Source organism: Montipora foliosa, chromosome 2 (assembly GCF_036669935.1).
Source record: "Montipora foliosa isolate CH-2021 chromosome 2, ASM3666993v2, whole genome shotgun sequence".
NCBI classification, from domain to species: Eukaryota; Metazoa; Cnidaria; class Anthozoa; order Scleractinia; family Acroporidae; genus Montipora; species Montipora foliosa.
Genome location: NC_090870.1, coordinates 33,355,872 through 33,378,511, shown reverse-complemented (window position 1 = coordinate 33,378,511; position 22,640 = coordinate 33,355,872). Strand labels below are relative to the sequence as shown.

The window sequence follows — 22,640 nt, the reverse complement described above, 5'->3', positions numbered from 1 at the left end:
TTAGCCGGGTTTCAAGTTTATACCAACACCTCATTTTACTTTATTTGGTGGCAAGTTAAAAGCAAAAAAAAAAAAAAGCAAAACAATTATTCGAACATGCACACTGTTGGACAGAGAATTAACTTCCAGGTTAACAGCATACATTTAAGTTATGGGACTTGATGGGCTCCTGACACTGGTACAGAAACAGTTTCCCTTGCAAATTTTGTCCTTCTGTCGGATCAGTTACCAACCCAGTAAAGAACAATATTAGTCAAAGATATCAAAAAATTATCTGAAGAGCAGAAGTGGTAATATTCTGTACCCTGCACTACTTAATCCATTTTGTTGTCATTTACCACGAAAAAGAGGCAGCAAATGGCGGTTATTATACAGCGCAAAACGATTCAGTTACTAATTTCTGAAACAGGTTACATCACTTGGGCGACTTGCAAAAGGTCTAATTTTACAACACAATTACAAAACACGAAGGGAATGGACAAGAAAAGAGGGGTCTGGGCTTGCCTATAAAGTAATCTTTTCAATCTGATTGATCTTTGATGATAAGAAAGGACCGGTTTTTATTGCTTTGTTGTCAAGAGAGGAAAGAAATTAAGTAATTAATATGTGAACGCATGAATCAATGTACATGTAAGAGTACCTTCCTCAGTAATTTTCTCTAGTCTTATGAGCTATATTTTATTCGAAATCGAACGATACGTAACAGGAAAGTTACAGTTCATATTGCATCCAAGTTGACAATCAAACATAGTTTGATCAGTGCCACTCTGGTTTGAATAAAATGAATGTAGCTTAGCTTCCCAAGCTACATTCAAATTTATTCAAACCAGTATGGAACAATATGTTTTGCTTCATCTTGAGCAGAGCCCTTGATGCGATATGCTGTCACAACTGAACCACAATGTCAAAATTCGCCGGCTCAATTTTTTCAAACTGGAGTGCCGCATTTGTCAGGGTATTGAGATAATACGGCTAAGCCTCATCCACTTTAGCGAATCAGGATTGTCAACCCAATTTAATTAACACTAAAAAAAAATACAAAAAAACAAAATGGCCCTACGATGACAGTATAAAAAAAATTCCACTTTCAATCTCCCGAAAGAAAACTGAACAAGTAACAAAACAGAACACACTTACAAGTAGGAATTCAAAATTAATCAGTCCTTATGTGATAGCACATCTGCATGGTTCCACGTTTCTGGTGTAAAAATGACGAAAAAGGGTACGTTTCGTTAAATATGTGGTGGCGAATTTTCCATTCATCATGTCCACGGGATATGCGAAGGGTTTTTTTTTTTTATGAAAACCGGTGTAAGATATTAAAATAAAAAAATAAATCAATAACTTAACGTTCCATTTTAAAAACATATGTTTTTTTCAATAAATAAATCTAGTTCGTCTTAAGAAACAAAAAGAGAGAGGAATTCAGTTTACAAAACGTCTTCCATTTGTTCGGGTTTAAAAGGTTCTTTCCCAGTTCCTTTGTTTTATTTGTCGTTTTAAACAGAAAACATAACAGACCGGAATTCTTGGGGGCGGTCACGTAAATTATTTTTCGTTTCCTCCTTTTCCTGCCCTCTCATTTCCGTTATACACGATCGGTCATCCTTGTTCTAATAGTATTTTTAAGCCACCTTTCTATGGTCTAGCATCTATGAGAATAAACTGAACAACCTCCTTCACTAGAGTCGAAAGATCATTACTTTTGTTTAAAATCTGAGAAATGATAAAAAGGACCTATAAAAAGGTCGTTCTAGTTAACGCAAAAGCTTTAAGAGAAGAGGCAAATTGAATGGGATCTAGACTGTTCTACCCGGCAGTTACTCAACAGCCGCTTCGGGCGGAAATGTGCAAGACTTTGCATAGTAATGATAATCACTCATAATTATGCATTCACGTGTATTCTTTTTTTCCTTCTCAGAGCAGCTGAATCTACTTGACATTTAAGACAATTATCTTCCGTCATATCAGTTTTGGTATCCTCGACAACCGAAGTGAAATGCAAGGTAGGACAACCTTACCACACGCTGTGATAAATGAAGAACATTTTCATTTTCGTTGTGCTGTTTGCTGATTCGTTGAATAAAGGAGGAACCTGCCACAAGTAGCGTGTAGCACGTCAGGAGCCAATTAGGGTCAAAGTTGGCGTTTTATTTTGTACATTGCAAATGCAATGTTTGCGGTTTGCGCAACATGTCAGAATTACTCAGCACAACACTGTTCGTCATTGCACGCAAAGATGGGTTTACTCTCAATGCTCCATTGCAAGGGAACATCGCAATTACCATCATCAACGGTTAAAACAGGCCAGGGGCAATAATCTGGTAATAATGACTCGCCTTGAACAAAACATACAATCATAAGCTTTAAATAATTTCCTGCCCGAGCTCTAAAGACAGCAAACGTAAGATTAGACAGGAAATGATTCAGGCCATATCTCAACCCTACTGTAAAACGCCTTTGTTCGCAACTTTCATACACAGCGAAATGGACCTTTTTTAATTTAATTTTTTTTTTGCGCTGTCATCTCATGATTTCGCCTGTTTATCATGAAAAGTCTCAAAAAACAAACAACAGGTCATGTCCTCTTGCACGATGCAATTTATTCTCCCAAACTGAACTTGCTTAATTTAAATCCACATGATTTTTTAATAAGGCGCCTGCCATGAATAAAACTATGACCAAGCTGTCATCACCTTTATTTGATGACCTATTATCAGAACAGTTGTCGACAACCATTTTCTTTTTACTTCAAAGATGCTGGAGGCATTTTACCCCATAACAGTGCATTCGCTCAACCTTGTCAGAGAAACCAAGATAAAATTCAAAAGTCTGACAATTCAGATAGGAAAGCGAAGCAATGAGCCTTGACTGTTTGATGGAACAGGATTACAACCTTGGGCTCTTTCAACTGCAAATTCCCATTACATTCTCATGCAAAGTAACAATTTTCGTGCATCAGACCTTCAAAACAGATAATTAGATCATTTTTTTGACAGAAAGAGCCACAAATTGGCCTAATGCGTTTGCTCTCCATTACGTCAACAGAATGACAATAGGAAAAACCGACAGCTCTAAAGTTTGAAGTCAGGTGCCAGCTTTTGTTGAGGAGTGGCCCTCGTTACTTAAATTTCAAAGCAAAAAGGTTTGTCTCCGGTTTTAGAAATGGGCTATGATTTCGCCACGGAATGTGAGAGATACTTGTATCCCCGATCTTGTTGCGTGATGTACAAACCACGGGGTGGCCTAGTTAAAAGCTGCATTATAATAGTGATGTAATTGGCCCATTCAGGAAATGGATCTTCGGAAAACACTCACATATCATTATTCATTAGCACATCTCACGCCCCTATTCGCACAGCTGCTCAAGTACCACTTGAGTCAAGCGCGTCACTCTTTGAGACAGTTAAACGCAGCCCGAACTAATTTGCAATGGGCACACAGAGGTACTGAAACTAAAACATCCATGACGGTAATTGTTTATAAACAAAGGAATGCCTTGAGACTATGGTGAAATTTTACCTTTGGTAGATACATGTTGTTCAATGAATTTGTATACCATCACTGATTTCGTTCGCGTGCAGCTAATGCATAAACAATGTCTGGCCCCAACTTATTAGAAGACTGTATCATAAAGAGGCCACTTTGAGACCGGAAGTGTGTGAACATGCAAAAGGGAAAAAAATATATAACAGCTCTTTCACTTGAGCTACATAAAGTCAACCTCAACCATAAGGACTTAAAGGAAGTTTAAATTCTCTTTTGTTAGTAACAGCGATAGCGAGGTACTTCACGCGAGATTTACAGTACTATTACTTCCACCAAAACAACATTCTTTGAGGTTTTCATCAATGGATGATCCGTGGAGTGTAACAAGGGCTAATTCTTACACATACATGCATAATTTGTAAACATCGCTTATATCATAAAAACGAGAGTATTTAGTAAACTAGACAGAACGTTCAACCTGTAGTTAAAGTCGCAATGAAAAAAAAAAAAAACAAACTGAAAATGCGATTGATTGTCACTTTGCAGGCTTGACTCAAACAGAGACCACGCATTAAAAAATGTAACTTTCAACGCCTTTGCCCTTGGTGGAAAAGATTTGTCCAGAAGTTTGCAATATTTTTAAAGAGAATTTCTGCTTGTAATATTCTTAATCCGATTTACAATAAACATTCCACTTTTGTTGTATTATTGAAGATAACAAAGGACAATTAAACGATGAGGACAACAGAATCCTGCTATCAGCTTCTTGGAAAGCGCTAGGACCCTGCCAGACTCAAACCAACACTGCAAGTCCACTCTATGATCAACTGATCAACTATTTCCTTTATAAAAGAAACTTGGCCTTAACATCCATTCGGTTTCCCACGCCCTGAATCGTAAATTTCGAAATCTTTTCTATCGACAAAAAGTTGGAAACTGAAGCAAGAAAACTTCTTGAGTTGATAGCGTGGCAAACTGGACCATCAACGTTTAGGTGTCTCGAGTCGTGACATTCAAACTTATAAGAAAGTTTGCAGCAAGTTGAAGGCGCCTTGCTGGGGGCTTCTCCAGGGCGTCATGAATATTCTAAAAGTTGTCTAATAAATAGAGCTCAATGGGATAGCCTGATAGACAATTAGTTGATGCTTGATATGAAGAGATAAATGAAAACAGCAATAATGGCTGGAAAAAAAAAACTTAAACAAAGTAGATCCTTCCCTTAGTTCGATTTAGTGCTATGAATGCACTAGTTTCAACGGAACTTTTAGAATTCGCAGTGAAGCGTTAATGATAAGGGTAACAATACAAATTGCGTTAACTGTAACTATGCAAATTAAAGCAAGCCAGTTAGCTTTGTTTTCCAATAGTACTGCAAGCAATCATCCATTGGGTGTCTCTTTGTTATGAGTCTATACACGTCCAAACTATGCATGTTAAAGCTACTGGATTGTAATTACAATAACTTAACCGCAATTGCATACTGGACGGTGAAATTTAGAAATTCAGGGAAATGTGGCCACAAATACACAAGCTTGCGAAATGAAGAAAAGGCGTTTTCAGCGTGGATACTGAAAGAGCATATTACGTAATCGTAAATTGACATTTGCCTCACAAGCGTCGCAACAGTAATATCATAGCAATGGCCTCTCATCACAAAACTCCTTCAATGTAACCATCGACAATAACTTGATTTAAAACTTTCGTCTTTCTTTAAATCTACTCACCCATCAATTGACGTAACGAGTTCAAGGAATCGTTTAATATCGAAATTAGAAGATTTGTAGGGCCGACAAATATAGCACAGTTTACGTCGATCTTACGCGAACTAGCTCAATCTCTTATCTTATTTTTGTGTTTGCTTTTCTTGGATCGGAGTCTCTTAGACTCGATCTAATCATTGTTAAGGGTCTCTTGCCTCACTTTCTTTACGTTGCCGGCTTTTCATGTGACCGCTAAATAAAAAACCCGAGACAAAAATCTCGAAAAGTGAAGTCCGCACATGCGCCGCATCTATATATAGCACTGAACAAAAATGTTATCGCGCTGTAACAATATAGTTTATTCATTGCTGTAGAGATTCCTCTAGAAGAAAATATTGTAACCTTTCAGCCGTCATTTAACCAAGGAGAGGAGATTAAAAACCCCAAAACGATTAGCAGCTTATCTCTTAATTCGAGACCACAAATGGGTAATACTTGCACTCTTCGGTGGTATTCATCTTCGATTGCTGATTTTTTTCCCCAAGAAAGGGCTGAAAAATACTTCACAAGCTGAAGGATAGATACAAAACCTCATTTCACAGATAGCACTACTGTTTCAGGAGAACTGCGTCGACCGCAAGCCACCACTTTCAAAAGCGAGCAAGGCAAGCAACAAATGCTTAATTAAATAAAACCAGTGGGATAAGCCTCAAAGACAATCCCAGAAATTACATATCCAAATGATATAACGATGCATGACATTCAAGAAACGTATACCAAAGATATCCGCAACGGCGTGAATAGCATGATAGAACCCAGCACCTGGAATATTCAGGTTAATAAACTATAATTTTAGATGATATGTGGACATGCACCGCAATCAGTTTACTGAGATTTCTCCACCTTAACACTGTATTCGCAAATTTACAAGAAAAAAAATTGCCATTCATGATATATAGAACAGTCTGCACAAATAACAACGAACTAGGACATACAGGCTGACAAGAAAACTGAATATCGAAATTTGTAGCCACCCGTCATACTACATTTTCCAAACAGGAAGATACTGCAATCCTTCAAGACTAATAACTTCAAACTTTTTATTGCGCGAGCATGAAGGCAAAGACTCAGATATTAAAGCCAGCTTCAGAGGAGGAGTTTGTATAATATAAGATAAAACGGAAATAGTTTTAAATATGAGAAAAAGACAACCACAAACCGCTCGTATTTTATAGCCCAACCGAAAAGTAAAGAAATATTTTAAGAAATACATACTTTATAAAGCATGCCACCTTTTTTACAACAAACATTAAAACATTAAAAAAGAAATATTATGTAAATCTACTTCGACAAAAACAGATTTAAGTAATGATGTACTTGTGAACTGAAAATCTCTTATTGACTGAACCTTTAACAATTTTTGTCCAAGTTGTCAAAGTCCCTTATCTCGAAAATTATGATCGATTTATGACCTTCATTATTTCTCGAATTAACCGCAAACCATAATAATATAGCATTATTGAAAACTATAGTTCATAACCAAGGTGAATAGGGCCAAGGTTTTCCTTTTACAAGAACACTTAAGATGCCAAAACTTAAAAAACTTAGAGATTGTGACTGAAATTAAACGCAGACTCATAAGTAGGTTAGACTCTTCCGCTCACCAAAACAACGAAGCCACTTTTTTATATTTCACGAATAAACTTCCCATACTTGGACATCCTCGTAAATATTACTATTATTTAATATATTTTTTTTAGTTGAAGAAATTCAGTTTTTCCTTCAAAACAAAACAAAATCCCTCGTGGTATGAATTCATGCATCTCGCCTTATTATTCGGTGTTGTGAATGCTGCTTCTCGAAACAAAATGCATTGCGTGTGTATTGCATTTTGGTTGAGGACACAGACATCTTGCCCTTTAGAGGGCACGTTGATTAGACGCTGTGAGAATTTTATTGCGTAGACGTGTCGCCGCAACTTATCTCTTCGCGTTTAACGACCCATTACGAGTGGTAGTGTCTCGCCCTTACTTCGCGTACATCACGAATGTTTTGTAAAAAGGGCGTGGAAATCGCGGCTTTTCGGCATGTTTGACACGATTTGCGGACCTGATTTTCTACTAGAAAAGTCCTCTATTCAAGTCTTTTTCCCACATGTCGATAATCATCTTCCGCAGACTACTTGAATCGTTGCAACAGGAGGCTGGTGCACAAGAAAAAGGCAAATTTTATTCTCCAATACCATCTTTCTCACACACACACACACAACTCGCCGAAAAAAAAAAATTCCTTTTAAGATTGCGCTTCTTCATTTGTTTGTTGTTACCCATAAGTGAATTCCTTTTTTTCCAATGCAAAAGCTTGAGCGCTGCCAATATGGGTGTGGGTTTCGATAAAGGCGAAAGTCAAAATAAGATTAAAACAATTCATGTCAGTCACGTAACAAAACTAAAGCTCTAAGGAAGCAATTAAGTTTCGCCCCGGCAAACAGGACCCGCCAAGGCAGTCGTGTCACCCTTATATTGCTTTGCCAGTTCCCCATTATTATCGTAATCTAAGTGATAATCACCCTCTTGAAGCAATTTACCCCTTACTCGCCACTTCCTAAACAAGGTAACCGCAAATTACTTACACGGATAGTTTTGCAGCGCTTCTAGAAGAAAAAGTGAGATTTTTTCCACGGGAATCAAGTTGATATTGGAACCAGTTTCCATGTCTAAGTGGAGTGGACTATTTCGGTGTCTCTTTGTGTGCACACCTCCTTTTGCCATCGCAACAGGTCGAGTTTGACATGCGTCAAAATAACTCTGTTTGACGGAAGGCCAATTTAGCAGTCACGAAACACGTTGGTGCGGTTGGCATAATGGTCAAAACAACAGTATAGCAACTCACGAAACGTCTTAGAAATTGTCCTCTTTTTCATAGAACACTCGACCTCCAGTGATTTTAGGAGTATATCGCATTTCTTTGTTGAATTTACCCTTCCTTTCCAGATTTATGTTTAAAAAAAATTTTATTGTCTTAAGGAAAAAAAGAAAATGCAAATTTGCATGAAAACTTTGACTGAAAATAACCATTAGTTTATCAATAATTCTTGAAAAAAATTAAAGCATTGTTAAACTCCCACATGCTCTCACGAGATGTTTACAATGGGAATGTGAAACCAAAATTTTAAGAGTATGAACTGCTAATCTTAACTTGCAACTCTGTTTAATTTGTACTAATGAGACCACCTTGCATGAATCGAAATAAAGTGCTTTCAAGAAGTTTCTCTAGCGTCCTTTTGCGTCTTGACTCAGTCAGCAGTTCCTCGTCACTGAGACGTAAGGAGACTGCGATAAAAGTGAATAAGCTAAAGACAGGCACGTCTTTTTTAAACACACTATGATCTCGATTGCAGCCTTTCTGAAATTCGGTACTTTGCTAAACAATAAGGTGATGTGGGGGAGGATACGATATAATCTCGCATAAGAACAACAAAGCTAGTTCGTCCAATCTCTTTATTAAACAATGGTCGACAGTTATCTAAATACATATAAGCTCTATAATTTGTCCCTCCTTTTCCGTTCGAAATATTTCCTTATTAGAGCTTGAGATGTACTACTCTAGCGGCCACGTTTTACAAAATTGAGACAACATAATTACACCAACTATAAATTTATTTACAATGAAATCTTATTCTTTCTAAAATTAATGCTGCTGCTAAAAAAGATTATTTCTTGTTTTCAACCAGGCGAGAGTTAAACGAAAAAGAAATACATTCTGAACACTCCTTACTTAATTTGATAAAAATATATTTCTTACAATATATTGTTACAGGCTTATTCATTTCCTTATTTTCAACTCCTTTTAAATACCTGATGTTCGATGAAAGATCGTTCTAAAAATTGACGACTGTCTTTGCACCGGCGTGAAACTGAGTTCTTTCCTTTGAGTGCTATTAATGGTGTATTTTACAAAAGATAGTGAACAAAAAAACGCTCACTCTATTCGTCACTGCTTTAACGACTGCTCGCTAAAATGCAATTGTGCTTCTTCGTGAAAACGAAATTGAATTCACAAAACTCTCATTGAAATCTTAATAAGAATAGCACAAACGCCCTCGGGACAAAGATGTGTTCATTACAATTAAAAGTTTCTTAGGCTTATAACGAGGTCTTTTGTGCTCAGCAAAGATAGGTGGTATGTTAGATATAAAGCTAAGTTTTACATCCTTCAAACCTTAGTTTTCACGGCTTTTCAGTGGCAAACCCATGTCCCATGGTTGTGCTATTCTCAAATAGGAAAAATGACCACTCACAACTTCTCGCGTGAGAGGCTTTTTTTTTCTTAAAATAATGAATGAAATGGAATTAAAAATAAAGCAAAGCGAGCGTTCCCTAGTGAGGATTCCAGTTTGAATATATTAAATACTGTACTTAACTGAAGGATTTTTAAGACTTGTTACCAATTTGAAATCTTACGACGCGTTGGTTTGAGGCGTTGTTAGACCTCGCAAATATTACTGAATAAGCCTTCTTTATTTTTATATACTAAAATGGTTCTTACATATATAGCATTGAGTAAAATCTAATATTTAATAGCATAAAATTTTTGAAATCTTTTCGTAATATAAAAATTTACTGATTGTCCTTCAAAGACGAGAAACCAATTATTGTTTTGTTTACTTACTAATGGTTCATTTCTCAGTGTTCCATCGCACAAAGATGGTTTTAGACCATATCGATCTCTGCGGGCGTCCTTTTTTCTCTTTCTTGACCTTTACTAATGTCTTTTCGTTCAACTAAAGAGGAGAAAAGTTTGTTGCGCCGTCCCACAGAGCAGGACAGTTAAAAGTATCCATTTACACTGTTTTTAAGCCAGTCATATTCCGCTAGGACATTATCCGATTCCAGCGATGGCCTTGATCTCCCTCATGATTCTGCCGATGGAGTTCTTCCCCATTGGTACTTTGTTGAACCAGATATCTCCCTTAGGCTTGTGTTTAGGGGTCAGATAAAACGACGAGATACCAGGTGGACGGTGCCGGAGATACTGCTCAAATGCACGCACTGGATCACGCTCGCTTCCATCGGTGGCTGCTACCCGAGCCTTGCACTTCTTCTTACTTCTTGGGTTATCCTTCTCGTCGTCCGCTCTGGGTCGCTTGTTGCCGGCTTTCATGTGATCGATTATGATCTTTCCATCAGGCCCCCGCGAGATGCGAAAGTCATCGATGCTCAAATCATGGTGAGCCATTCTTCCTCGGATGCCGTGTGAGACGGTATTAATCCACCATTGTAGCCTTAGTAAAGGCCTAGGAGCATGAACACCAATCGCACCAGAAGCCCACATCCTTTCCAATTGCTCTTCAGTGATGCTTTCTACTACATTCGGGTGATTGCCTTTCCCTTTGCGCTTGAGCTCATTTCTCTTTGAAACCAGGCCAAAGTTCACAACATCAAATTCACGATCAGCCAAGTCGAAGTTCTCAACCGCAGGAGGACACTTTCTCTCTAGAAAGTAGCGCCTCAGTCCATTTCTGTAAGTTGTGAGCGTGACAGGTTCATATTCGTTGCCTTCTTTGCCCGGACGCGTGTCGCGAATCTCGAGAAAGAAATCTTTGAGCATTTCTATGGCCATTTGACGAGTGACTGTGTTCATGTCAATCGACTTGCCATATTTGTCTTTGTACCATTTCTTTAGTCTTCTCACTGACGTCTTCGTACCTTCAACGGTGTTTTTACATCGGTTGGCGTCTTCAACATCCTCAACATCGTGTGAATCGACGCGGTTCGAAACTTGCGTTTTTTGTCTCTCGATGATTGGAGATCTGTGGCTGGTTGGAACTGGGGGGAAAATTCTGCTGTCGTCTGACTTAGAAAAGCTGTGGTTTTCTGGAATGGATTCCGGTGGATCAAACGGTGGGAAGCCAGGAAAAGGCCGGTAAAACTGGGGCGCTTTGGGTTCGTCGCTTGATGTTTGGTGAATGTATGTGTACATAGACTGCGCGGCGGCAGGATCGGAGAATGGGGGATTCAAATTGGGCCCGTAAATTGACCGTAAATTAAAGTTCGGTTTACTCGGTTGCAGAGCGCTTGATATGCTTGAAATAGCAGACGAAGGATTAAGGTGGAATCGAGGCTCCGGCTCGTTCTTTATACTGAAATCTATGGGTGTCGGGAACGGCATGTCTCTTGGATAGGTGTCAGCTTCGGACGTTACGCTGTCAGAGAAGAAATTGGGTGGTTGTAATGGAGGCACGGTGGCGTGTAGCCCACTGTGTTGTTGCTGTGTGCAACCAAGCGTCGTTGTTATTCCTGAAGAAAGATAATGTTCATTCATCGCCGCCACAGAAATCGGCATTTCGCTCTCTTCCATCTCAGTAATACCTTCGATTCCATTGCTTATATTCAAATGACGGGGACCATCTTCGCTTGGGCTCTTTCCAAACTCTCCTGTCCGACCAAATATGTTCGAAATCGGGTTCGGGAAGCGAGCGCCGAGAAAGCGGGAATTTAAATTTTCTGTGTTGTGGCGTAGATGAGAAGGAGAAGTAAAATCTTGTCCGATGTCGAACGGCGTCGGTAGTCCAAAAGAACTCATGCCTCCCTCCATACTATTCATCGCAACGGCTAAAGCGAGGTGTTTTAGTCTCGCATACTCAGAGCAACTGAATGACAGATTTTGGTTCCGCAACGCTTATTTATACCCCTACGTAAGGATGTCGACAGTCTTTTAGGAGCCTATTGTCCTTCTGAATTTATGTATTTCCTGTGCGTTACGTACATTTGCAAGCTCAATTAATAGTTAATGACCATCCTCTTGGGAGAAGTCACTTTTAATCTGTAATGTGCTGACTCCTTTGGCTAAACCTAATTATATTGTGAACTCATTCAAGCGGACTATAAAAAGCCAAACATTATTCTATGCCGAAAATGGGAGGAGCGTTGTTTTGCCGTTGACAGTTTGGCCCTTGAGAGACAGCCCTTAAAACTTGTCTTGCCCATTTGTGGAACGCAAGAATGAAAACGCGCATTGTGTGGCTCCAAAGTCAAGAGGTTTGCATTCTTGTCACAATTTGAGCACCGCGTTGGCCGCGCCTTGTCCAGGGCCAATCAAGTGAAAGCCATAAAATGTGCAGTTTCCATCGTGACCGAGTTTAGCAAACATTGACAACAGGTGTCACGAAATTAAAAGAAAGATAACGTTTGCGTGGCTTCCGAAATTTATCACTCGTCAACACGCTTTCATTGTAACAAATGGAAATGAGATTTGTTTGCGTGCTTCTTAGTGGTCAAATTTCGTAATGGAAAATCGCGCCTCATCAAATAAAAAGTGCTGCAGAAGATGCAAGCCTTATTTACATAACACTCTTATTAGTGTTTGCCCGATGATTAATGACGACAGGTTGACAACCAAGGTGTCGAAAAGGCTCTCCCGAGACGACATTATCGACGAAACCAAACAATACTCTTAGTTTTACTTTTATAACTGCACGAAAATGAGAAAAAATAATTTCTAATTTTCCTCTTTCCTGTAAACGTGACTCATTAGCAATGCGTTGTGCTTCGGGCTACAAATAATCACTCGTACGGAGCAGTTGAACTCTGTGAGATCACAGTCGAAAGGAAAGAAAAGTTGTTTTCACTTCGATCTGCTGATTGTGTTCCTTGGCTTGTCTCGGAAAGAACAAAAAGAGATTTTAAATAATTCAATCAGCAGTTTTTCATAAAAGCATCCACAGGATTTTGTATATATAACAAATTAGCCATTGTCAGGAAAAAAAGTCGAAGGCGGAGAATGCCTATAAATCCTTTTCACAAAGGGATGCATAGCATAAGATACACAAGATGCAAGTTCGTTTAACATTATTACAGTCACCACACAAGAAAAGTGGGGTTAAACTAAGAAATGCTTTAACCAGCCGGATAACAAAAAGGAAACCTCAAATCGCCCATAAGGGTGGTTTTACAAAGGATTCTGGCGTGCGAGAGCTGTCAACAAAACCACTTACACGGATGACTTGTGAATCGACTTAACCTAAATGGACAACCCGACTTAAGGTAGTTATAACTAAGAGCTTTGTAATTCGCTGTTGAATTATTTTGGGTAACCAGGGCGAATCGTGGTTCCGATACAGGGATATATTAGCTTTACGCTGGTGGACTGAGCTATATAGAGCTCAAGAAGTGACTAAAATAACCAAGAATTCATTGCTTGGTTAGTTTGAGGTTAATGATGACATCATATATTAAGAGACGTTCCCATTTGCTCAGTCATTCAAATGAGGTCGAAATCATTGACCCTCGTAAGTGTTAGGGGTTCCGAGTCCACCGATCACGCACTACAAGCCAACTCATTACCGCATACATTCTTGTACTGAAAATTCCATAACGCTAAGAAATCCAAAAAGCTTATGAAACCTAAGTTCCGACAGCTCTTTTGTCGGAGTCTACGTTTAGCATCGATAACAATGAAGTCTTGACGCAAACGAATTGTCTAGAGAACGACAAGTGAAGAGAAGATTTTAGTTTAACAGATCATTCCGAGATTCTTTTAGAAGTTACGTCCTAACAGGCTCAAACAACTCTGAACCTGTTTCACAGAAACAAAACTGAAACAGCCAGTAAGTTCAGCAGAATTATATTTTTAGCCCGAAAAGTATAGGGGCTGTTCTTGAAGAGAATTATAATAATTGAGACAAAACTGAGACAAAAGGTTACCAAAAATTTATAATTCAGGAAACGTTTGAAATTACCCGAGTGTTATCTTAAAGATATGCAGATAAACAATGCAGTGGTTTAAATCGCAACGAGCAAGCTTCTATTAATTCGCTGAACAAGACAAGAAACTTTACCTTACCGACAGGACCCCGCTTTAGGCTACACGTCGCAATTGAAAAAGAAAGAAAAATCGTCATCGCTCTTCTCTGAATAGATTCAGCTTACGTTAACCATAAAATTTTCAGCCTCGGAAGAACTTGTCAAATTTCCTTAACATTTGACTCAAGTTGTAAAATTGAATAGAGGAGCCTTTTGGTTGCTTATGGGCAATTTTTGTACGTTATATTTACTTATTACCAAATATAAATCGAGCATGTGTCTAAACCTCTGTTATGTACAGGCAAGCCTAACATTTTGGCTAGCCTAACATTTGAGGTAAAATGAAAATGACAGTTTTCCGGTTAAAAACTATCGGATTCGTCACCCAAGACAAAAAAGATTGGTTGGGTATCGTAAGCGAGTTTGCACCCTCATCGGATCTTAAGCCAACACAAGCAAACTAACAAGCGATGCAATTTTACAGGATCTATAAGTTGTTGAAAAATCTAAATGGCTCAATATCGAAGAGTATTGTTGTAATTACATATTAAAGTACCCCGCACGCGGGTAAATGAAGCTTAAAATAATTTGCCTCATAGCAAAATAATTCTTCGCGAAGGGTGTCGAAAACTGACCGAAGCAATTTACTGCTAGGTAAGTGCTACTTGATACTTGTGCGTGTTACACAAGTCAACCTAACTCTGCTTGTCGCTTTAAGTTAAGAACGTCGTTCAGTGTTAGTTGAGAGCGAACACAGCTGCAGGAGTGCATCCTTACTCTTAGTTTTAACGGGTCATGTCGAAATTCTTTTTCGTAGAGAACATAAGCAGTCTTAGCTGCGAAGGGCAACTGATCAGTCATTGTTTCAAACCATTGATGAAGCTCTTTCCAACCAACCAGATTTCCATGGAGTATTGGCACCAAAATCAAGTTGTGCTCAGTTGAACCTTCGCGTATAAGAAACGCGAAAATGTCATGAAATTAGTTGCGTGGAATGTGTTCTTTTTGTGCTAATTGTTTCGACACGCCTAACTTCTTGATCTTAATAAGCGTAGGATTTGCACGAATGCTCTCGAGAGAACTGCGAGTCTTAAAGAAAATCGTTTCGCTTCCCGAAAGAGTACTAAAGTTGAACAGCAAGACAGATTTTCAAAATCCTAACAGAAATCACAACAAGATCTTTTCTTCAACCTCTACTGACTCAGTTATGATCACACTTTTAAGACCCCATATACGAACAAATAGAGAAGATGATAGCTAACCGATTAACTCATATTAAAGGGCTTAACGATTGAAAGGGCTAACGATGGCTTTCAAAACAAGATGGGTGTTTTAATGATGACTTTCGACTTTGTAGAAAATGCTTGACGACGCTTTTGAGGCTCTTTCAAGATAGGTGCTTCCTTACGTCTTTAAATTCACAGTTTCGTGATTAATTTAGCAAGAAAAAATACACAAAGAAAAAAAAAACATGTGGAGAACAGAATCAGACGGATTAAATTATCGTTAATGGAACTGAGGTCATCGGTGATCATTTGAAAATGAGTCATTTTATTGACCAAAACAGTGAATGTAAAAGAAGAAAAAAGGAAAAAAAAGAATTTTACATAAAAGCAATTATTCTAAATTTGCAATAAGGGTTTAGAAGAGATTAAAACTCTTGTAACTCAGTTCTCAAGAAACCTTTCGTGATGTTCTGGTTTTCCAGCAATATATTTCAGCACAAATTCACTCATGGTCGCATATCCATGGCTTTTGTTTCAACAAACTCGAAAGAACGAGCCATACGGAAGAGACTGTCACACCATGTATGCGTTTACTCACTGGATTTCTCTACATTATAATAGGATAAGGCCCACTCAGTAGGTTTAAAAATGTACCGGTTTAAGGTCATATAAAGAACTATTTACATTAAAAAATATGTATGATTTTAGTTCACCAACAGAGTTTTATTCCGTCTTCATCCAGTGACTGCATCTAGTGGACAACCTCTTAACCCCGATGCCAATTATGACAACGAAATTCTGTTTCTACACAAACTGCGGCCTTGCTGCATGAGTTTGTGGAAGGCGAATCAGAAACTTGCCGACAGGTTGATGTCGACGAATACTCTGACACAACTATTCCACAACTTTTGGCGTTTGTCTGTCTCATGTTTCGGTTAGAGTATCGGAGTATCTCGATCAAACCCGTTTTCCAAATTCGCCAAAAAAAATCAAATTTTACCTTTGTTCAGAAAAATGTTTTCTCTGCTCAATGATATTTGAGATTGTTTTATCATTCAGTCTAGTAGTTTGTTACTGGCTACACATACTATATGTAAGATCTGAATTATCTGATGCTCGGAAAGCAGCTTCAAAAAAGTTCTTTATGTGGCTAACAACAGCGGAAAGACCTTCATAACATCAGTAAGTTTTGTTTGTTTAAAACTGAATTGTGTGGCTTTCAAAACTCATACAGCGCTTCCTGAAACATAGCATATTACAGGCTGTGCGCAGCGTTGGTTTATTTGAGAACGTAATATAACCACTTCTAAATCTCCATGATCAAGTAAAACGGATTTAGACAGACGCATTCTGCGATTTGAAGAAAGCCTGTTAAATAGCTTTACTGCTACTCCACTTTATGTTGATAAACGATTCCATGTCAATAATGTTCTTACTAAAGAAGAACTAAATAAGTTGGCATTCAGTTTGGATTAACTGAATATCGTTCGCTTTGGTGGGGATGTTTGTCAATGTTTCCTGACAAGAGGATATTATCTGCAAAGTTGATTTATATAAGAACTTGACATAACCACAAAAAGGAAATCTAAATTAACGATTTTAAAGAAAAATATTTCACGAACTAAAGGACTTCGTCCAAAGAAAAACTGTAATTTGTTATCATTCCATGTTGATAGACATTTAAGTTCTTATCAGGAACGAAGTAAATAACAACTAGGCAATTGGATTAACTGAATATCATCCGCTTGTCGGTTTGCAAGCGGATAATATTGTTTTGAGCCTTTAAAACTGGATGAATCGAAAGTTTCAAAATCCCTAAGGCGTGAAAGAATCTCTTTCGGTCACTGAAAGGTTCATAGATTGGAGCATTGGCTCATGCCATATTGACTGAGTGATCTCCCTTTTGTAAGAAGGACCTTAGCTAGGGAAAGCGTTTGAAAAGTATAGACGAACCAAATCCATATTTGTTTCTTTTAAATACTTATCTTTTGGCTCAATCTAGCCTATCACACTAGGGAATAATATCAATTTCTGTACGGATATGTAAGCGTTCTACGTTGGTTATCTGTTGCAGTAAAGCTTAGGTGAGATCGCGGTTTGAATCTTGCACTCTTATATTAAACATCATTTAATACGATAAAAAGACGAACGCCCTAGATTTATGCGCTCATATCCGCCTTGGCTGTCTATTTCGTTCAGTTCTTGCGCACACCCCGTTAGTCGTCTGGAGACTTAACTCTCTCTCCAACGCAGAACATCGTTTTAATGTAACCTTTTAATGAATTGTCAAGCTAGATCGCCTAGCCGGGTAGTGGAACTTCAAGACAGACGACGGGCTTTCTTTTTAAAAACTATAAAAAAGTCTTACATCTTACTAGAAACTATAAAAAAGTCTTACATCTAACTAAGTAAATGATTCGTTCCACATGTTAGCTGTTTGTTTCTTTCATTTTACCTTACCGCAAGCAATCATATCTTTTCTGTTTGTAACAGCTAACAAATCATTTGACTTCCATTAGACCTTTTAGTCTTTGAACTGAATAAATGCTAGCAAATTACCGATAAGTTAAGACAAGATAAATTCCATTTATCAAACTTAAACGTTTCCTTTTAGGGCAGCACAAAAGAAATTTGTGTCCTCTGTTGCTCGACTTGTGAAGACCATCTGTTACTTTCACAGAATTCATCACCACTTTTTACTCGAGCAGGAAAATGTGAGAAAAGCGGAGTATCCTTTGTACAGATCGGACCTTGTACTACGAGCTAACAAAATTTATTTTCGTTCCGTAAAGAATGAACGTATTTCATTATTCTAACTCAGTCTTGTAGTTCACTTAATATAGTAAGTGTGTTTCTTAGTTCGGTATAAAAACATCAATATGACTAGGTCTGTCCTGAACGTTTCCTTCATTTTTCAAGTTTCTCATTTGAAATGCACTCTGCAAAACTAAGACTGAGAAAACCATATTTAAGTTATAATTTTCGGCCTTCTCTTGTTTTCACTCGAATTTGACCTAATGGTGCAGCCGATTTTTCAACGGTCTTTTTTGTCAGTAAATCTGTAATGTTCATAATACTATATCCAGCGCTAATATATGTAGCGATTATGTTTCATCACTCAATTAAGAAACTCTAATATTTTCGCAGAAAAATAACGAAGTTAAGTATTTGAGTTCACGTCGCATTTTAAAGGATGAGGTGGAATGAACACTGCATGACCCAGTTTGAAACAAAAAAAATTGAAAAACAGGAAGGCTGGCTAGCTTGAGACGTGAACTGAATTCTTATTTCAAGAACAATGTGAAATAAAACAAAAGTACTCCTGCATGTTTCCATTCAAGTTCACTCCTCTCAAACACGCTCGGTAGGGACCCCGCATCTTCTTTGTTTAGATGACGATCAGTTTGTCACGTCTTGGTTGCTTGCATCTCGTCTACAGAATCTCACCACTTACTCGAAATCAATCAATTCTAACTCAAGTAAAGAGGAAACCACAATTTAACATAGTTCTACATGTCAAAATAACTTTTCCTTTTTGAATGAGTGCCAAACACAACATCCAAGAATAGAGGACACTGAATATTTTCACGTTTTGTATTCTGGTAAATCAAACCGTCTTAAAACGCAATTATTCAATAGAATTGATTCATGATTGCAAAGGAAGATACTCTGAAACCCGGGTTTTATTTAGCTATCCTTTGTAAATGAACAAAATTTCATTTCGAAATCATTTATTGAATTAATGACGACTATTATTTTATCTTAAAGGAACACGTTCAGTAGGTAAAGGGAAAACAAGACAAAGAAATGGGCGGACCATGAGAACAACAAGAAAGACTTTGATTATGCGGATACTCCATCTTTGCAAATTTGAACACAGTACAAATTATGTTTTGCTTCTTTGAACTTGACAGATGTTACTAAACTTGCAGTTTTGTCTTCACTTTTATGAATTGTCTAGGCAAGTTTACCACAGACTTGTGCAAAATAAAGGTTCTTGTTCATCCAATGCACGCCAATGTCAACAAAATCTATGGCACTATGCCAAAATACGTCAACGTCATGTGTAGCCTTTTTTCAAAAAGTATGTGCCGAGGAAAGATTATCTCATTAAAGACCAAATCAGGGAATAGTTTTACATTTACCTAAGAAAATTTCGCGAGAAAAAAATCTTGAAGTGGGCTGACTGGCACACTGAAACAAGTTCTACCTTTAAAATGTTGTTAACTTCAAATTTAAGACTATCAAAACTCGCAGTGTTCTCAGTCTCGATGAATGATAATTATTATACCTCATAAATTACCACCAAGAGAACACCTTCAAACGAGTTTTATTTTGAACACAACGTTGGGAAAGCCCTCAATAAGGCAGGAGCAAACCGACTAGTGCATGGGACTCTTATCCTGCTTCGCTCGAGAACAAAATGACTTACTCTCACGCATGGCTTACATTTCTTACTAAAAATGAAACTGAACTTTAACTTGGCATGGGAACATTCACGTGGAACCAGAGGAAATAACTCAAAAAGTAATTAAAAGCCAAAGTTCCATTCTGCTGATTCACCACCCGAAGTCCAACCACAAAATTGTCCATTGTGAAATCGGTCTAAAGAACAATTGGGTATTTAAGACGGTTAAAGTAAGAAAGGTATACAACTGCGTGTGGCAGTGAGAACTTTGCTACACTGTATACGCGTCCCTAATCTTTTAACCTAAAAAAAGAATCCCATGTAGGGAATGAAATCCAAACAATTGGTTGTATATCCTCTACCCTTTGTATCCGCGCAACATCTAAAAAGAAAAAGCACATTGTGTCGAGCATATTGCTGATTTCTATTTTTCTTGCATTTTTTTAGTGGTAATGAGCGTTATTTTTTTTAAAGGTGCAATAATAAAATCAGTTCGAGTCAAAAGATTTAATATTGGTTAACTTCCCCGAATGCGTGAGAACTCAGAATTTCTTCCTTTTACGACCCTCCGACACACAAGTGCTATTGAGAGAGCTATTGTTTTGCAAAACTGCAAATTCCAATCTTACTGATGGTTAATTTCCTACTTTAAGAAATTGAGTTAAAATTATAGCTCTCTATTTAGCAAGTAAAGAGAATTAGATTTTAAGAAGGACAAAAAAAAGGAATGATTTCACAATTTGTTATTCCTGATTATCACGAAATTTACTGATTTGATCATTTTTAGTCCTTGCTTTTTTGTTCTTTCTTAACCCAATTCCGCATTTTTTTATCTCGGTGGGCCGTAAATTTGAATTCTTTACCTCGTGCAAAGTCGCACAGAACAAGCACTACGCGAATAACCTGCATGTATTACTCCATTAAGGTACAATATCTACAAACGATCACTTCTCGTTTTCCTCTTGACTAAGTTCCATTATCACGAAACAATTCTTTTATGTAAAGAGAGCAAGGTTACACCCAAAAACGTTTATTATCGAGTTTCTGCAGCAAATTGGTTTGAAGACAAAGCGGGCGCCGCTTCGAAATGACATTTGGAATGGTTATTTATTATTATTTTTTTGCGAATTGAAGTACAATTGTTGTTCTTTTCTTGATGCTTAGTTCCTTGGTAACAATATGTTAAATTTGTTGATAGAAACAACTCTCAAGGTCAGGAAAACCACAGCACTAAAATCACTGCCACAATATCAACCTGCTCAAGGAACGGTTCATGTCTATTCCCATCAGAAACTGTCCCTCCTTTTAAGAGTAAGAAGTCATGGCACGAGGATTGGCAAAGCTGCTCATGACATGCGCAGTTTCAGACAGGAGTATTCACCAACTGTATTGTTGTCACTTTTTTTCTTTCTTTCTTTTTTTTTTTTTTTTGCCACCCCTATTCCTTAAAGGGGACACAGAACAAGACAATGGACCCTCATAACTCTCATTACTTTAAAATTTTCATCGTTAATTTGACATGACCAGGCGGTCATTACCGAAGAGACATGGAGACGGTAGCTCTCCTTATCTGAATTACACACACTCTCCTCTGTAGTACAGTAGTTAACTATATTGTGACTTTCACACCACGAAATGACAATATAGTTGAAATTAATTACGAATTATTAAATAATGACTTAACTATAGATTTCAACGGAAACTGTTTTTGAGGATAAGTGTATGATTATATTGAATTGCACAAAGAAACGAAAAAGGGGATCTATTGCTATTGAAAAAAAAGTATCAAGAGATTTATCACTTTTTTGGTTCCAAACATATGAATTTTCGTAGCATCGATTTAACTTCATCGCTAACTCGATGACGTTAAATGAATATTTAATAAAAAGATCTGCTGAGCCGCATTATTTCCGATTTTATGTGAAGTACGACTAGAAGGCTTTAAAAAATGAACAGAAGGTCGCGATTCTTTCAAAAAGGCGGTCCGCATGTGTAGCTTGACGCTACAATGCCGACAATATCTATGAATATATTTTTTGGTTTATTACTGCAGTATATAAAGAAAGTTGCGGCAAAGCGAGTATTTCTTGATCTCTGCATGCATAAGGCTTAAAGCTCTTCTTTAATGACTAATCTTGTACTTCATATCTCAGTTGCGTAGGATATATGTGACATTAAAAGCGAATAAAGAAAATATAGTGAGTGGCTTTGCTCTACAGGATAGCATCAACAACGAACATAAACGAGGTCTTCCCAGGGGTTTGGGGGTACAAGACCACCTGACTAATTTGATTTGAAATGGAAAACAGAGGAAAAAAGACAAAATATCTTAGGGAATAAGGAAATATAACCATTTAGTAAATTTTCAGCTCCGACTATTGCATTTCTAGCTTTTTGATTGGCTAAAAAACTCCGACTATGAGCCAATAGTCGAAGTTTTACGTCCTATGGAAAATAGTGCGCCAAGATGCTCTTTCCGGACGCTTTGTAAAATTGTGGAAATAAAAATCGGCGGCAAAACCCGGTTTGAGAATTTACTAAAACAATTATGCCATTCGCCCTAGTTGGATATGAAGTGATTATGACCAACTCGCGCTACGCGCTCGTTGGTTATTTTATCACTTCATATCCAACTCGGGCTCATGGAATAATTGTTATTTAGGGACCAAAAAGGTGAGAACAAGTTTGGAAGTAATTTCAGGAACACGGGAACACAAGCAATTTTTTTTTTTAGGGAAAAGGGAACAAGGATCTCCCCCCCCCCCCCCCCCACCCTCCCCCTTCCCTGGGAGGGCCTCATAAACGAAACAGTGCAACAAAGAAATAACTCCTTTTTATAATAAACCTAAACTAAGTGTGATTAATATCGTCTTGTGGCTTATGATAATCCAGGATTTGTCGGATCCACGCGGAATATCTTATGAGGATTACATTGTTGGTATTACTGAACGGCAAAATCGAATTAAAATGTCATTAATCGACTACAATTTCCTCAAGAAACAGAGATAAAGAA

At 37.8% G+C, this 22,640-nt stretch overlaps 1 protein-coding gene and 1 long non-coding RNA gene across 3 annotated transcripts in view; one reads left to right on the top strand and one right to left on the bottom strand.

Moving 5' to 3' along the window:
• Positions 1–8,675: 8,675 nt before the first annotated feature.
• On the bottom strand, positions 8,676–12,046 carry LOC137992890 (uncharacterized). Its single transcript, XM_068838453.1, has one exon. The coding sequence runs from the start codon at positions 11,793–11,795 to the stop codon at positions 10,071–10,073; it is 1,725 nt and encodes a 574-aa protein (XP_068694554.1). The 5' UTR covers positions 11,796–12,046; the 3' UTR covers positions 8,676–10,070.
• Positions 12,047–13,258: 1,212 nt separating this feature from the next.
• Positions 13,259–22,640, top strand: part of LOC137992892 (uncharacterized) — a 9,837-nt gene continuing 455 nt past the window's right edge. Inside the window, exons 1-2 of one of the 2 annotated variants that reach the window (XR_011121761.1) lie at positions 13,259–14,647; positions 20,826–22,640. The exon at positions 20,826–22,640 is cut by the window's right edge and continues 455 nt beyond it. This is a non-coding gene — a long non-coding RNA (uncharacterized lncRNA). The remainder of the gene's footprint in view (positions 14,648–20,825) is intronic. The other variant, XR_011121762.1, reaches the window with a different exon arrangement.